At 57.2% G+C, this 16,862-nt stretch overlaps 4 protein-coding genes across 4 annotated transcripts; 3 read left to right on the forward strand and 1 right to left on the reverse strand.

Annotated features, from left to right (window-relative positions):
- Positions 1–1,804: 1,804 nt before the first annotated feature.
- ERG10 (erg10, acetyl-CoA C-acetyltransferase) lies at positions 1,805–3,157 on the reverse strand (the record flags this gene model as incomplete). The annotated part of the gene is made up of 4 exons (XM_066779726.1): positions 1,805–2,810; positions 2,863–2,935; positions 2,991–3,040; positions 3,093–3,157. 4 exons carry the CDS (start codon positions 3,155–3,157, stop codon positions 1,805–1,807), a joined length of 1,194 nt encoding a protein of 397 aa, XP_066630530.1.
- A 388-nt stretch (positions 3,158–3,545) lies between these two features.
- SLS55_008316 (uncharacterized protein) lies at positions 3,546–6,630 on the forward strand (the record flags this gene model as incomplete). Its single annotated transcript, XM_066779727.1, has 3 exons — positions 3,546–3,565; positions 3,620–6,311; positions 6,385–6,630. The coding sequence occupies 3 exons, from the start codon at positions 3,546–3,548 to the stop codon at positions 6,628–6,630; spliced, it is 2,958 nt and encodes a 985-aa protein (XP_066630531.1).
- A 4,885-nt stretch (positions 6,631–11,515) lies between these two features.
- On the forward strand, positions 11,516–12,992 carry SLS55_008317 (uncharacterized protein; the record flags this gene model as incomplete). The annotated part of the gene is made up of 3 exons (XM_066779728.1): positions 11,516–11,651; positions 11,705–11,951; positions 12,005–12,992. The coding sequence occupies 3 exons, from the start codon at positions 11,516–11,518 to the stop codon at positions 12,990–12,992; spliced, it is 1,371 nt and encodes a 456-aa protein (XP_066630532.1).
- Positions 12,993–14,031: 1,039 nt separating this feature from the next.
- SLS55_008318 (uncharacterized protein) lies at positions 14,032–16,682 on the forward strand (the record flags this gene model as incomplete). The annotated part of the gene is made up of 2 exons (XM_066779729.1): positions 14,032–14,585; positions 14,702–16,682. The coding sequence occupies 2 exons, from the start codon at positions 14,032–14,034 to the stop codon at positions 16,680–16,682; spliced, it is 2,535 nt and encodes an 844-aa protein (XP_066630533.1).
- Positions 16,683–16,862: the final 180 nt, after the last annotated feature.

Below are 16,862 nucleotides of genomic sequence, written 5' to 3' on the forward strand. Positions count from 1 at the left end.
TCTGGATGCAGGTGTCGATATCAACACGAGAGACTCAACTCAGAGATCTGCTTTGATGCTTGCAATAGAGCACGGTCAAGCTGAAATCGTCAAAACCCTTCTTGAGAGAGGCTGTGAAGCGGAGATGAAGAACGCCAAAGACATGAGCCCTCTCATGCTAGCGGTTCATCTGGACGATAAAGAGACAGTCAAAGCTTTGATAAATCACGGCGTGTCTCTTGATATTCAAGATGAAAAGGGCAAGACCGCTCTTTCAAGGGCTGCGCGGGAGGGATATACAGAAATTGCCCGGCTGCTTGTGGCGGGAGGTGCGAACGTCGACCTCACCCAGGGCCAGCAGCCGACGCCACTATACTGGGCAACTTGCGCTGGCCATGACGAGACTGCGGAGGTGCTCGTTGGTGGCGGTGCAGATGTGCGTAGGGCGATCCGGTATGGGACGGATGCCGTCAAGTTCTTGAAGAGATTGGAACGCGACCGGACTCAGCGAGGATCTAGAGCTTGGTATCGTTAAAGCCCGCGGACCTCTTGGTTTGGAAGGTCATGCGAGTTGTTACAAGATCTCCGAGAAAAGCCACGCGATATCCCTTTGAGGTCACACAACCAGGTTACCTAAAATGCGGAGCTGAGAGTTTGCAACATTTATGTAAACAACTCGTTCGAAGTGGTTTATGGGCAGGGGTTTCTTTGAATATTCCCTGAACGCATGGTCGTCCTAATACTAGAGTTTGGACCGGCTTTCAACGGTTTACGGCTTATAATCTATCTCAGCGTTTGAACACGGTTTGGTTTCGGCTCTACCAGTAAGTCCTGATTTAATGGTTACGATCTACCGCAATTCTTGCTTATGGAGGGCAAAGCTTCCAAGCATCCTCATGTGAATAGAGAGTAGCCATAGGTTTGCATGCCCAGGCTTACAACGAGCACATTCTCGCTTGGATGCGCGGAAGCAGAAGCCAACCGCTTCGCATCCAGAATAATGCACGTATATAGCAGCTGTGTTTGTTAATATTCCGAAAAAGAAAGGGGACAGGAAAGAGACTTTCAACAATAAACCGTGAATCCCATCTCCGAACATCCAATGCCCTTGAGAATGATACGACCGTACTACCGCTCGCTCACATCCCTGACCTCCGACGTGCATTTAACGGACACCAGCCATCGGTACAGTCCTTTGTGATTGCTTCAAGTTAGTAACAAACAGCAAGTCGTACCAACAACGCACCTCGGACGACCAAAAACGGTAAAAGAAGAAACATGGCCCCCGAAGCTCGGACCTCCCAGAGCGGACCATGCATGTCTCAGCTCGGGCGACTTACCATCTCGCAACAAAGTAAAAAACGTTGCTGCCTGATGAACGCAATTACTAATCCTAACAGCATGGGGGGGAAAGATTAAGAATAATGGCGCCATTATTGTTCCTACAAAAGACGTCGAAGATGAGGGAACCCGCTTTGATTGTGGGTCGTAATTAAAAAGGGCAACGCGTCCAGTCGAGGCTGAATTTTCCGCGCAAGTTTGCGAGCAATATCACAGCGAAGGATTGCTTTCAAATGATCACTAAGAAGGGAGGAATAATCGTCCGCAGTAAGCCCAACCGCATTTTGCTGCGTTGTTGCTGTAGATTGTGCTATTTGGAGTATGTAGTATGTTCCTCCTGCGGCCCAAGGGCAGTGATGCTCATCTAAGGGCATCCATCCAGTCGTCTACCAAAAAGCTGGTATATCTCATCCATAAAGTCGTGCTTTTTCTAGCAAAGGGGAATTAAACAAGGAGATAAGAAATGCTTGGAAATTTTCATCTTTTACACCGTCTCGATGACGATGGCAGAGGCACCGCCACCGCCGTTGCAGATGCCGGCGGCGCCAATCTTGCCACCCTTCTGGCGGAGGACGCCGATCAGGGTGGTGACGATGCGGGCACCGGAGCAGCCAAGAGGGTGGCCGAGCGCGACGGCACCACCGTGGAGGTTGACCTTGTCCTCGGAGATGCCGCACAGCTTCATGTTGGCAAGGGCGACGACGGAGAAGGCCTCGTTGATCTCGAAAGCGTCAACAGCGCCGATCTCGAGGCCGGCGTGCTTGAGAGCTTTGGGCATGGCGAGGGAAGGAGCGGTGGTGAACTCGTTGGGAGCGTGAGCAGCGTCGCCCCAGCCCCTGATCTTAGCAATCGGCTTCAGGTTGTACTTCTTGACAGCCTCCTCGGAGGCGAGGACGACGGCGGAAGCGCCGTCGGACAGCGGGGAGGCGTTGGCAGCAGTAACGGTACCGGTGCCGGGAATGAAGACGGGCTTGAGGGACTTGGTCTTGGACTCGTTGAAGTTCTTGGGCTCGTCGTCCTGCTCGACGAGGACGTTGGGCTTGCCCCTGCCGCCGCTGACCTCAACGGGGGCAATCTCGTCCTTGAACCAGCCGTTCGCCTGGGCGGCCTGGGCCTTCTTGTAGGAGCGGATGCAGTAGTCATCCTGGTCCTCGCGGGAGAAGCCGTGCTTGGAAGCGCACTGCTCGGCCTGGACACCCATGTGCTCCGTCTTGTACACGTCGGTGAGACCGTCCTTCAGGACGCCGTCAACGAGCTTCTGGTCGCCGAACTTGGCGCCGGTGCGCAGGTTGGGGAGGTAGTGGGGGACGTTGGACATGGACTCGGTGCCACCAGCGACAACGATTTCGGCGTTGTTGGTCATGATGGTCTGGGCACCGAGGATGATGGCCTTCAGGGCAGAGGCGCACACCTTGTTGACCGTGGTAGCGATGGTGGCCTCAGGAAGGCCGGCGCCGAGGGCACACTGGCGGGCAGGGTTCTGGCCCAGGCTGGCAACTGTCAGCGCATCCCCTAGAGGAGAGGTGTCGTTCGGCGACTTACCCGGCAGAGAGGACATTGCCAAAGAAAACCTCCTGGACGTCCTCGGGCTTGACGCCGGCGCGCTCAATCGAGGCTGTCAAACGTGTCAGTTGGAGGCAGCAATTGGTACGGGAGATTCAGATGCATACCCTTGATGGCGTGGGAACCCAGCTGAACCGCGGTCTGGCTGCCCAGAGAGCTGGAAGAGGTCAGCGACGCGAGGGTAGCAATTGGCGGGGCCGTCAACGTACCCTTGGAACATGCCCAGCGGGGTGCGGGCAGCGGAGACGATGTAGACGGTCGGGAGGCCAGACATGATGGCGGCTGGGACTGTTCGAGAGGAATGAGAGGTAATTTCAGAGAGAGCGCGGGGAGTGAGGAGGAGGAAGCAGTTGGGCTGGCGGTCAGTAAAAATAATGGCACGAGGGGAGGCTCCGGCGCCGGAGCTTGGGCCTGAGCACCAACAATTGGGAGCACGCGCACCAGAGCGGACCCCTCGCCCCCATCCGCTTTGAGGAGCCCCGAGCGCCACTAGCCACTAGCCACTAGCGCGCAGCCCACCAGCCACAGTCGCGCACCGCCACGCCAAGTCTGCGCGCGAAAGTCGACCAGCAGCTCGCGAAAGTCTTCCGTCACAAGAAAGCTCGCAGCTGCTGAGCACCCCCGCCACCTCCACCCCCGCGCCGAGCTCCCTGTCGCCCACCATGGATGACCTATACGACGAGTACGCGACCGCGCTCCCGTGCCCGTTTCTGGTCCAATGCTGATGATGCCGCAGGTTTGGCAACTTTATCGGAGAGGCCGAGTCTGAAGAGGAATCCGATCATGGCGCGGCGGCGGCGGACGCCTACGTCTACGATGACGAGCCCGAGGACGACGAGCCCGCCAATGACCAGCAGCTCATGGAGGTCGACGACGAGGGCCCGTCCAATGCCGTCATCCTGCACGAAGACAAGCAGTACTATCCCACAGCCCAGCAGGTCTACGGCGCCGATGTCGAAACCCTGGTCCAGGAAGAGGACGCGCAGCCCTTGACCCAGCCCATCATCGAGCCCGTCGTCCAGAAGAAGTTCAACATCGAGGAAGCCGACCTCCCGCCCGTGCGCTTTGCCCGCGACTTCATGACCGATCTCATGAACTACCCGGACCAAGTACGGAATGTAGCCCTGGCTGGACATCTGCACCACGGGAAGACTGCCTTCATGGACACATTGGTACTGGAGACGCATGACATCCAGGAAAGGCTGGACAAGAGATTAGGCCGCAGACGCGACGAGCAGCTGCGCTACACGGATACCCACTTGCTGGAACGCGAACGCGGTGTCTCTATCAAGGCTGGTCCCATGAGCTTGGTACTGCAGAGCTCCAAGGGAAAGTCGCATTTGGTCAACGTCTTGGATACTCCTGGTCATGTCAACTTCGTGGACGAGGTTGCCGCATCTTTGAGGCTGGCCGACGGAGTGGTGCTGGTCGTGGACGTGGTCGAGGGCGTGCAGGTGAACACCGAGCAAATAATCAAGCATGCCGTGCTGGAGGGGATGGCCCTTACGCTGGTCATCAACAAGATGGATCGCTTGATTCTGGAGTTGAAGCTGCCTCCGGCAGATGCCTACTTCAAGCTCAAGCATGTCGTGGAAGAGGTCAACACCGTCATCGAAAATACCATTCCTGGACAGGGCGCAAAGTACCGGTTGAGCCCTGAGAGGGGCAATGTGGCCTTCGCCTGCAGCACCATGGGATGGTGCTTTACCCTCGGATCCTTCACAAAGATGTACGCCGACAGCTACCCCGGCTCCGGCATTAACCCAGATGACTTCGCCAAGCGTCTGTGGGGCGACATTTTCTTCAACCCGAGAAGCCGGAAGTTCACCAGAAAGGCCGTAGAAGAGGGTGCAAAGAGATCCTTCGTTCACTGGGTGTTGGAACCCATCTACAAGCTTTACTCCCACACGCTTAGCGAGAGCCCCGAGGATCTCAAGGAGACGCTGGCTTCGCTGGGAATTACGTTGAAGCCTTCTCAGTACAAAACTGATGCGAAGCAGCTCCTCAAGCTCGCCTGTGAGCAGTTCTTTGGTCCGGCCACCGGTTTTGTGGATATGATTGTTCAGCATGTTCCCTCGCCCATTGAAGGAGCAAACCGTTATCTGGAGCGTTACTACACAGGCCCCACGGACACACAAACAGCCGAGGCCATGAAGAAATGCGACCAAGATGGCCCCCTTGTTGTGCATGTCACGAAGCTTTTCAACACGACCGACGCCAGAAGTTTCAACTCCTTCGGTCGGGTTCTCAGCGGTATCGCGAAGCCGGGCGACCAGGTTCGCGTTCTTGGAGAAGGGTACACCATCGAAGACGAAGAAGACATGGTGACGGCGACCATCAGCGACGCTTGGATTGCCGAGTCGAGGTACAATGCCCCCGTCAGCGGTGTGCCCGCAGGAAACTGGGTGTTGCTTGGTGGCGTCGACAACTCGATCGTGAAAACGGCCACCATTGTTCCTCCCAAGCTCCCCGAAGACGAGGATGCATACATTTTCCGCCCCGTCAAGCACTTTTTCGAATCCGTCCTGAAGGTGGCTGTGGAGCCTATCAACCCTTCAGAACTCCCGAAGATGCTGGAGGGGTTGCGGAAAATCAACAAGAGCTACCCGCTGATCACGACGAAGGTGGAGGAATCGGGTGAACACGTAATCCTCGGCACCGGAGAGCTGTACATGGACTGCGTTCTCCACGATCTCCGTCGCCTGTACGCGGAAATGGAGATCAAGGTGTCCGACCCCGTGACTCGTTTCTGCGAGACCGTCGTCGAGACTTCGGCCATCAAGTGCTACGCGCTCACGCCCAACAAGAAGAACAAGCTCACCATGGTCGCGGAACCTCTGGATTCCGGCATCGCGGAGGACATCGAGGCGGGCAAGGTCAACATCAAGGACCCGGTGCGCGTTGTCGGCAAATTCTTCGAGGAGAACTACGGCTACGATCTGCTCGCCTCCCGCAACATCTGGGCGTTCGGACCGGAGGACCAAGGGCCCAACATCCTTCAAAACGACACGCTCCCTTCGGAGGTGGATCAGAAAGTGCTGAGGAGCGTACGCGATACCATCCGCCAGGGATTCAGCTGGGCGACCCGTGAAGGCCCGCTCTGCGAAGAGCCCATCCGCAACACCAAGTTCCGCCTCACGGACGTCAGTTTAGATTCTCAGCCCATCTTCCGCGGCGGTGGCCAGATCATCCCGACGGCAAGACGGGCGTGTTACTCGAGTTTCCTGATGGCGAGCCCGAGGCTGATGGAGCCCGTTTACTCTTGTTCGATGATCGGACCCGCCGACGCCGTCAGCAGCACGTACACGGTGCTTGCCCGGAGAAGAGGCCACGTCCTCCAGGACGGTCCCATCGCCGGCACGCCGCTGTACTCGGTCAAGGGCCTGCTCCCCGTCATCGACTCCTTCGGTTTCGAGACCGACCTCAGAGTAAGCTTTTTCCTCATCAATCACCCGCTGTCAGCTGTTTCAAAGTCAGAACTAACCTTTTCCCGCCTTACAGATCCACACCCAGGGCCAAGCGACCGTCTCGCTCGTCTTCGACCGCTGGTCCATCGTGCCCGGCGACCCGCTCGACAAGGACATCAAGCTGCGCCCGCTCGAGCCGGCGTCGGCGCAGGCGACGGCGCGCGACTTCGTGCTCAAGACGCGCCGCCGCAAGGGCCTGTCCGAGGACGTCACCATCTCCAAGTTCCTCGAGCCCGAGCTGTTCCGCAACCTGAAGGAGAGCGGTATCCTGGACGGCTGATGAGGAGATTTCGAAGGTCGTGAGGACATTCATCCTGAAACGCGGTGAAGAGACGTGGCGGGGCGGGCGAATAAGGCAGGGAATTCGGGAATCGTTGGTAGCGGACAGCTGCTGCGACGGCGGGTGGCTACCGGTGAAACGTAACGTGAAGTGGGGAAGCAAGCGGTAAGAGGGAACGCGGCACTGTACCATTGGAGGCTCAGCGTTGGAGGTTTTGGCTGGCCGCGCTCGGCAGCCGTTTATTCGACCTTGATCCCCAAGAAAAGAAAAAAGTTGGTTGGTTGCCGGGGGTTCGGCAACGAGCAAGCGGGCGTTCTCGGCGCATGGAAAACGCGGCGGTGGACGCGCAAACACCGCATGCATTTTTTGTTTTTTTATTTTGCTCGGCGCCGGGAAACTCCTTCGGCAGGGTAGGTGGGACCTGAACGGGCCGAAATATCGAGCATGTGGTCAGTAGTATGGGACGGACCGGTCAACCGCAACCACCGTACCGTACCGCGCCAGCGCAGCAACGCAGGCAGTAGCTAGTATAGCGCAAGCACTAAATCCTTGCAGACGCGCGCGAGATGTCAATTGATCATTTCCTGTCGCGCATTCATGGCGAATAGTCCGACTGACAGGAAGCTTTGGACGTGAGCTGGTTTATCACTTGTATACACTGTCTTACCTAACTTGAGATGGCCGCGTAGTATCCCAGTACCCGCCGCAGCAGATCATGGAGAAATTTGACGACCAAGCCCGGCTCTTCTTCCTACATGGATAGCTGAAGCAAAACATCCGGACGCAAATGCGAGTCTAAAAGCTAGTCGCCACAAGGGTAGAGGCGACAACCGCGCCGGAACCAAAGTGTGGGGGGTGTATCTGGACGAGGTCGGGTGCGGAGCGCAAGAGTTCATGGGTAGGAGTATGACCTCGCGGTGAGTGCCTCGGCGTATACTTAGCAATCATGACGCCAGCCACCTCCCGGTCCGACAGGCGGTCTGTATCGCGACCTCACAGGTGATCGGTACTGGTACCGTGGACGATATTGGTTTGGTGGCGCCATGCTGAGCGGGCGGGTGTTGGGGAGCGAGGGCAGAAGAGCTGAGGATTCAGAGTTGAGGTTTGAGGATGTGAGGAAGGCGCTGATGCCTACTGAGGCCTAGTTGCGGAACAAGTTGGGCAGGAGCAAAACCTGCACTCCATCGTCCGTCCCGCAGACTTGCACATGACATGTGATATTCGACGGTAATCAAAAGCTCTGCTTTAAAATCCGGTGGCACCGGGCGAGTCAATTCGTCACCGGCTATCGTAATCGATGATTCCCGTTACTATTCATGCACTGCTCTTTTTCGACTCATTTCTGCCGAAAGGATAGGATGTGGATGAAGGTCGGTATGGGCAAGACGCGTAGAAATTTCAAATTGAAGAACGAAGTCGAGCGGATTCAATTCCATGGATGCTGGTTGGCGATTCCTCACTGACACTGTTGAGGCACAGAATACAGACTGGTAGGCTTGGATAATGATCTGTGCATGTGTGAGTCAGCGATAAGAAAGAAATTGGGATACAAGTGCTGTATCGTTGCTAATGATGGCACTTCCGTCGTACAAACACTGCTATACATGCGTTACAGGTAGATTGACTGGCACAGATAAGCTTGCAGCGTGAGGCTACCCTTGCTCAGTAAGCACAGTTGTTCGCAGTTGGAAAAGAACCTGGTCTTCTTTTGTTTTCATTTCTCTTTGTCCCTCGCTGCACGTTGCGTTGCGAGCGATTGGATCACGTAGACGCATTATGTGGGGATGGTATGTAGGTTGATGCATTAGCTTCGCATGCGTTAGCCCATCCACATGCATATGGCGGAAGAGGTGCATACACATGCTCCAAGCAACGTGTTCGACGCGGAGGTTGAAATGGCGCCCGGGAATCATTGTCTCTCCAGCAGCAAAAGCTCGAATTGGTAGGCTTGGAGCAATCTGTGCAGGAAGATAGACGATGCGGAGGTGGAAAGGTGAACGGGGGACAATCCCGTGCCCTGGCACACACCAGTATAAGCTGCTATCTTAGCGATACACCCCTAACTGCATAGCCACACACACAGTGCGATCTGCATCCTCTTTCGCCCTCTTCCTTTGGGCTCACAGTCAGGGTAGTGCTCCAATGGAAAAGTCCTATACGTCATGCCGCAGCCGCCCGAAGGAAGACGCAACCGAATCCTCCCCACCTCAGCGTACGTTCGTGACCCTTGAACGTTGCGAGTGCTCCGGAAGTGCCAAGCAGAAAACGAAGGCGAAAATTTGCAAACGAACCTTCTCCGACAACGGCAGTCACCAGGTGGATAAAGGACAAGTAGAAGAAAAAAGGAAGGACTTATCTCCGAGGGGGCTATCATCGGAGATCCGACCGACGTCGGTCGATTATGACACAGCTGGCTGCGCTATGTACTTTCGTTGTTGCGCTTCTGTTCCTGCAGTAGTCAGGGTTTGGTGGATGGGATTTGCAGCACGCTGCTGCAAGCCGCGGCCGCCCGGCAGCTGTCGTGTCTTTCCACTGCAGGCTGCATCTAGCCGTAGTCCAATCTACATTTTTCCGTCGTCGGAGCTGGTACAACTGTACAAGGGGGACTGACTCTTTCTGTGTGTGCATTCTATCCCCTCATCAAACCCGTCTAGCCAGTGAATGGAAAGAAACCGCCCAAGAGCAGCTTATACTTGGCGCCCGTCGCCGATTCGGACCGGCCGTAGCCGCCAGTGAGTAGTGGTGCGGCGACCAGTGCCGCCGCCTCTTCTTTCTTTTTCTGTTCCTCCTTACGCCGCTGGCTTCTGCCGTCATGACCCTGGTCGTGCGGCGGGGAAGTTCACACGATCCTTCTGGGTTTGTCCCGATGCTAGGATCGTCGTGGGATCGTCGCGGATCCATGTCCACGCGAGAACGCGGCATTTTCAGGGTCAGGTACCGGATAGGCACCGAGGCGACGTTTGGGGGAACAAGAAGGAAGAAAGAAAAGGAGGCGGCGAAGCAAATAGAACACGAGTCATCGACGCGAAGAAACATGCAGTTGACTAGTAGTAACGCGTCGCGCTGATCGACGTTGTTGGCGAAGCTTGCGGGGAGATCCCCCGAGGCATCGCGGCCTTCGCACAGGCTTAAACAGACTCAGCTTCCTTCTCTCAATCTCCGCAAACTCTGCGCATCTAGACCTGCCTAGCTGGAGCGAAGGAGAGCACGTAGGCGGGCGCTGATTGGCTGATGTCTTGAATTAACGGTGGGGTGGGCGTGCATAAGGCTGCCCAGGCACTCATTCGCTCCAGCTCTTCATGCGCATCACCTAGCCGAAGGAGCATTTGAAACAAAACGGCTTGCAGGTCAGTTGTGCCACTTGTATGTCTTGGAGACGTCCGGAACGGCCGATTGCGGGCGCAGGGGGGCTGCAGACTTTGCGCAGCATTCGGACGTAGTGCTCAAGCGGGCTCGGGAAGCAACATAAGCATAAGCATGCAGCAGAGAAATAGCAAACCTGGGTATTTAACGGGGTGCCTGGCCCGGCAGGTACCGCGAGGACAAGGAGGTTGAGGATCTTTACTGCGTAGGCTTCGCGGCTCGGCAGGGGACTGTTAACACGGAACCTCCGACGATAATGGTCTCTGCGATACGAGGCAGGAAGACTGCTAGAAAGTCGTGGCCACGTACCACGCATGAACAGCGTCGTCGCCTCCCTTGATCAGGCGGCCAAACATTGTTCTTGGAGGCTGACTTGAATGCTCCACCGGATACGAGATATAGCAGGCAAGACAGCGAGGCTGGGAGGTATTTTGGACTCAGTCACTACTTTTAGTAGTGGCGTTCGGCTGCGTGTGACGTTGCGTAAGCCTTTGTAGGACCTTCTCCGGCAAGGCTGGCCTGGCCACATATAGCTCCACTGCGGCGAGAAGCAGCTGATGATAGACCAACGCTGACCGGTGGTGTGCTGATTCAAGTGGCTTAGCGGCGGCACCGCCACACAGTTCGAGCGGAAGCGTGAAGAACTGGTCGTGCCGAGAGCTTGCGCAATAGCGTCAACGGTCCAAGGCGGGAGATGCACGCGAAAGGGTAGTCAGCCGTGGGCGCACGGGTGGCGCAGGCCGCTGTCCGCCGTCAATAATGCAGCACGCGAGGAAGCATGTCGGGGTTTCAGAGCGGATTGAGGTGGCGCGTGAAGATCAAATAGAGGGGAGTGAAGGCTCCTTGCCTGGGTTTTCGCGTCAGGCGCGACTCAAAAGGCGGCGTGGGTTGCGTTGCTGCGGTGTGCAGGTGCAGAGGGCGACGCGCAGAAACGACGATTTTCGGGAATCGATTGGGCCGGGGCGGCTGCCGGGCAGGCCACGAGCCTGAAACAGCATCGCGCGGGCGAATCATCTGCGCTCCAGCCGCCAGGCCCTCCACCTCCTGGCGAAGTCGCGTTTCACGATACCATGCCGATCTCAGCCGCATCGAGCAGCCCATTGTGCTGTTCCTGCAGCCCGCGCGCGCTGCCGCCCTCGCCACTGGCCAGCTACGCCCGCCCTTTCATCCTGGCTCCTCGTTTCGGAACCATCGTCAGTCACAGTACTATCTGTCTTCCCTGACCGCAGACCCACCTCTTCTGCGCCCGCGTTTCTGGCCCGCCGCCCGCTGCCGCCCAATGGCATCCAGCCGCCGGCCCCTGCCCCTCGCAAACATGATCTCCAATCGTTAGCTCCGCGCGCTCGCTGCACGGGGTATATAGGCGCCTGCCACCTGCACTCCACGCTTTCGACGTCCAGCCGTTGACCGCGCTTGTTGATCTCCCCGTCAGCTTTTCTTTCCAGATCTGCCCCCAGATCTCTCTTCATTCCTTTCGTTGCGGACTGGCTCTGCACTCACCCTCTTTCCACAAACAATCAACATGCGCTTCTCGTCGTTCATCGCCTCGTCCGCCCTCGTGGGCTCGAGCATAGCTGGCTATGCCCTCAAGGACGACTACTCCCCCGAAAACTTCTTTTCCATGTTCGACTTCTTCACCGACGCCGACCCGACCAACGGTAAGCTCGAGCCCGCTCCTCCACCTAAACACGTCGCTCATGCTCTGCCCCAGGTTTTGTCGACTATGTCGACGCTGCCACTGCCAACAGCTCCAGCCTGATCGACGTTTCCGACGGCAAGGTCTACATGGGCGTCGATTATTCCTCTTCGTCCTCCGACGGCCGTGCCAGTGTCCGCATTTCCAGCACTGCCGCCTACGACGAAGGCCTCGTTATTCTCGATCTTGAGCATTTCCCCGGCGGCATCTGCGGCACATGGCCCGCCTTCTGGATGCTCGGCGAGGGCGAGTGGCCTGCTGGGTAAGCTCATCTCAGTCTCACCTCACCTCCGCAAATAGACTGACACGTGACAGTGGCGAAATCGACATTCTCGAGGGAACCAACAGCCAAGTCGCCAACCAGATGACTCTGCACACCGCCCAGGGCTGTTCCATTGCCAGCACCGGCGCCATGGCGGGCAGCGTGAGCAGCACCAACTGCTATGCCCACGCTACCGAGGACAACACGGGCTGCGCCATCCACGACAGCGAGGCCAACACCTTCTCCACGTTCAACCAGGACAAAGGCGGTGTCTTCGCCACCGAGCTTGACCCTACCAACAACAAAATCCAGGTGTGGTACTTCGAGCGCAGCTCCATCCCTTCCGACATCACCAATGGCAGCCCGGACCCGACCTCGTGGGGCCAGCCGCGCGCCCTCTTCCAGGGTGGCTGTGAGGTCTCCTCGCACTTCAAGAAAATGAACATCATCCTCGACACCACCTTCTGCGGCGACTGGGCCGGCAACACGTGGAGCACAGACGAGACGTGCAGTGCCAAGGCCAGCACCTGCGACGACTACGTCCAGAACAACCCCGAGGCTTTCAAGGACGCCTACTGGTCCATCAACTCGCTCAAGGTCTACTCGAACGACGGAAGCACCGGCGGCAGCAGCTCTTCGGCGGGTGGATATGGCTCGACTCCCCTGACTCCGGCCGTTGGCCAGACCACGCCGGTTGCCACTCCCATCCCGGTGTCGACGCCCTACGGATACAACACCCCCGCTGTCCCCGCTGTCAGTGACGCCCTGACCCCTCTATACCCGGCCGGCAACAACTCCGATATCCTCGCCACTGGCTCTGTGCGCTCCAAGACGACTGTTTATGTCACGGTCACGCCCGGGGCCACTCCCGCTGCCACGCCGACTGCTGCTGAAGCCGCGGCTGACTGGCAGCCCGGCGAGCCCATCCCGTACTCCATGTTCGCCAACGGCGTCGGCACGACTGTGGAGACTGGGACTCCCAACAAGGTCGCCCACATGATGGCACACAAGAAGCGTGCTCACGGCGCCTGGAAGAAATGAAGACTTTGTCTTTCTCCGTTCTCAGACTTGGATATCCTTGGCGATGACTAGGGGGTTACATGGCTTGGTGATCTTCGATTCTCCATCATTCCTTACGTGCTTTGATTCTTGTGCATGGTTTACCATCTTTTTTCTTCTCTTCGATTAGCTTTTTCTTCTTCTTTGAGGTTCACGGTTTGGAACGGCACATATACCCTGGGGTTTCATGGGGGAATCGGGGGTTTTCTCTTTCCGTCAACGACACGCACAGTTTGTGAGACATGAACGCTACAAAAACGACACAGATGGCACGGGACTGGTTCCTGGGACGCTGTTGACGAAACTTCTACAAAACTTTGATGGGATATCCTGGGAACATGGAAAAGGCAATTTCGGGCGGAGGGGTCGATGGCATTTAGACTTCGGTTGATCTCTCACTCTCTGCATGAGCAACACAATGCATAAGACGACTTCATGACCACTTATTTTTGGCTTCTTTCTGCTTCTTGATCTACGTGTCCCGACTTGCTTGCGCAGAGGATCGGCCCCCATGCATTCCTCGCACGATCACTCCTTGATCGACAGTTAAGAATAACCCGGTGGGGACCCTGAGTTTCCGCATGTACGGGTCCCTTCCAGCACGTGTCGTCCACCAGGAGTGACGCGCAGCTGCTCAGCCTCCCCCTCTTTGCCTCTGGTGCAACATCCACCACCGCTTTTGTGTTTCCTACTTTCCCTCGCAGCGACAGGTTGCTCGACCCAATGAGGGAGAATCAAACGGTTCTCCAAGAGCTTGCAAGGGTCAATACGCGTGTCGAATTGCGTAGGCTTTGCTGGTCAGCGGGTCATTGGCATGTCTACGAAAACATTCACTACGAGGATCAAAGAAAGCAGGTGCAACAATGAGAAGGGTGACCAACGCCACTCAAATCACGTGCACGCGCGTCGTGGCGACTGGCGTTAGCGCGTGACGGCGGCAGTAGGCTGCAGTCCGACCCTCACCACCGTCGCTGTACCTACGATTCGCGATGCACCCGCGCTTCTTCTCCGCGACGACGGAATGGTGCTCCAGCAACGAAGCCCGTCCAAGCACAACCAGATGCTGGGCAAGAAGCAGACCACGCTGATCCCTCACCCGAAGTCGACCAACTACGACGGCGACGACGGCGCTCCGGCACGCCCGCTGAAGCGCGTCAAGCGCGACGAGGCCGATGGCGATGCTGCCGACCACGCGCAGTCTCCCGGCTCGCCAAAGCCGGCCGTGCGAAGGGTGATTCCCGACTCCGATGCCGAGAGCGACGACGGGGACGCGGACGCGGACGCGCCAGCTCCTGCCGCCCGTACCGATCTCGAGAGCGCTTTGCCGCCGGTCGAGACGGACAAAGAAGCCATTGAGGCATACGAGATACAACGGGCTGCCGAAGAAGCCGAGAGGCTGGGCCAGGATGGTCGACTGAGAGAGGGCAAGTGGGTCAAAGGGAGGAGCTCGATATACGTCGATGCCTTTAACCTGGCTTTGGACACTGTTCTGGAGGAAGAGCGCCACTTGTTTGACGAGGCGGAGATGGAGGTCTTCTCGCAATGGCGGGCTCTAGAATACGAGGCGCAGTACCTGTATGCACATCCTCCTCGATCTGTAAGAGGAAAGCTCATGGGCTCCACAGATACGTTCGCCTCTTCCTCCGGAAAACGTCGGCCTGGCACCGCGTCAATAGATTGGGGTATCACAGTGATATCGCGGATCTTGATGCGGCAATCGCGTCTCTGCAGCAAGCAAGACCGTTGCCTGATTCGAAAGCCCCAGCGCAAAGCAATCCGGGCGAGCTCGAACCTCCAGCAGGAACAACCTTAGGGCCAGCATTCACCTTGGCGGACAGATCGGAAGACCACATCGACACGCTTGAAGAGGCATCGTCGTTGCTCAAGCTGGACGAGCTTAAGGCATTGGCAAAGGATGCCAAAGTCCAAGGCAGAAATAAACAAGAGCTCCTCAAATCTTTTCGGAGAGCAAGCCAAAAACAAACTGGTCTTGGGTGGGTGGGCCTGAAAAGGTCTGATACCGACGCATCCACAAAATCCGCCGACGGTGATCTGGACAGCTCATCAACACGTGAAAACACGCCTCTGCCCGAGGACGCGAATCGGGACACCCATTGGGTACGGAAGATTATGGCTGAGACAGGTGCCTGCATACGACTTTCCTTGCCGGCGTTGAAGCTATTCGAGCGGGTTCACTTGGTCTTCTACCGTTCTACGGAATGGACTGAAAAGTCCCTGACGACCATCATCCTGGCCAAGATAGCACGGCGCAATTATCCAGACTACGTCGTATCCAGATCTGCAAACATCTTTGCCTCCCGGGCTCTGCTGCTTGAATTCGAGGCATCCCTGCGAACACAGTTCCGAGTTGACAATATCCTAGAATTCAATGGCACGCCGGGTCCGAAAGATTTGCAAGTAATCCTTGATTTGTTTGAAGATGTGTACCCCCGTTGGCTTGTGCTGATCCAAGAAGAACAAGCCAAGGAAGATAGCATATACATCAGCGGTGAGGGTGCCTACTTGCGACGGCTATCTCCCGCTTGGGTTTACACTCGTATTGTCCACAAGGCCACCTACGTGCTTGGAAAATTCAAGCAACACAAGCGGGAGCATGAGCTGTTGACAGAGTTGCTCACCCAACGTTTGTTCCATGCATCACGCCGTGGCGCTTGGTATCAACGCAAGGCATTGCTCGAAGAGCATTACATGGCCGGTTTGATGCCATCGGAAGGCCGCAGTGAGGAATCGCAGAAGAGGCATTGGAGGCAGATCGCGCTTCAAACATGCGAGGAAGGACTACAAGACAACTTGGTCCATCAAATATACCACTACGACCTTCAGAAGCGCGTCGCGAAGCTCGAGAAAGCGCTCAAGATCGCCAAACGCTTCCAGCACTCGTTCAGCCACGTCCGGCTGGCCACTCCCGTCGAAGTGACGATCGAAGGAATTCGAATCGAGAGGGAGTCTACGCCCGACAAAAACCGACGTAACAGCTCCCCCTTCCCCACCACAGCCCGCCGCGGCATCCGCCGCACCATCTGGCTCGACGAGCACGAAGGCGGCGGCGAATGCAGCGTCGAGGCCATGTGTCTGTCGCACTACCGCGCGCAGGGGTGGAAGGGCTTCCACAGCGAAGGCGGCATCGTGCGCACGCTCTTCGCCCACCTCTTCTACGACGTGATCTTCGCGTATGTGCCCAACGTCTTCCAGACGCCCTTCCAGACGTGCCCGCTCGACCTGCACACCGACGCCTTCTTCCCGACCCGCCTGTCGGAGATCAACCACCGCCTCGCGCGCATCGCCAACGGCGACGCGCCGCGGCTAATACGCGGCGTATGGGACGCGCACGCGGAGCGGAAGACGTGTGTCGTGGGGCTCGACTGGGCATTCGAGGTCGGGGACCTTGTGGAGATTGCCGAGTGTTTCGAGGGCGAGGCGTTGGCGACTGTTTGCAGGGTCGTTGCGCAGGAGTATGGGCAGAGGGGCGGCGGCGTGCCGGATCTGTTTTTGTGGCATCCCGAGCGTGGGGAGGTCATGTTTGCGGAGGTGAAGAGCGAGAATGACCGGCTGAGCGATACTCAGAGGCTGTGGATACATGTGTTGACGGGGGCTGGGGTGGGCGTGCAGCTGTGCAATGCGGTTGCGAAGGAGGTGAGGACGGTAGGATAGTGAAGGAGAAGAAGTGTGTGAGATGGGGTCGTGTAGATAATTGCCATGAGGCTTTGGGTGCCCCGTGGGTGCTCTACACTCACGCTACTCCGTCAAGGATTTGGGTGATGGAACCAAAAAGAAAATTTCCGGGCATACAAGTCCCCCGGGTGGCAGTACAATCACTGGGCACGCAAACCT

This window comes from Diplodia seriata (genome assembly GCF_021436955.1).
Source record: "Diplodia seriata strain FDS-637 chromosome Unknown scaffold_8, whole genome shotgun sequence".
NCBI lineage: Eukaryota > Fungi > Ascomycota > Dothideomycetes > Botryosphaeriales > Botryosphaeriaceae > Diplodia > Diplodia seriata.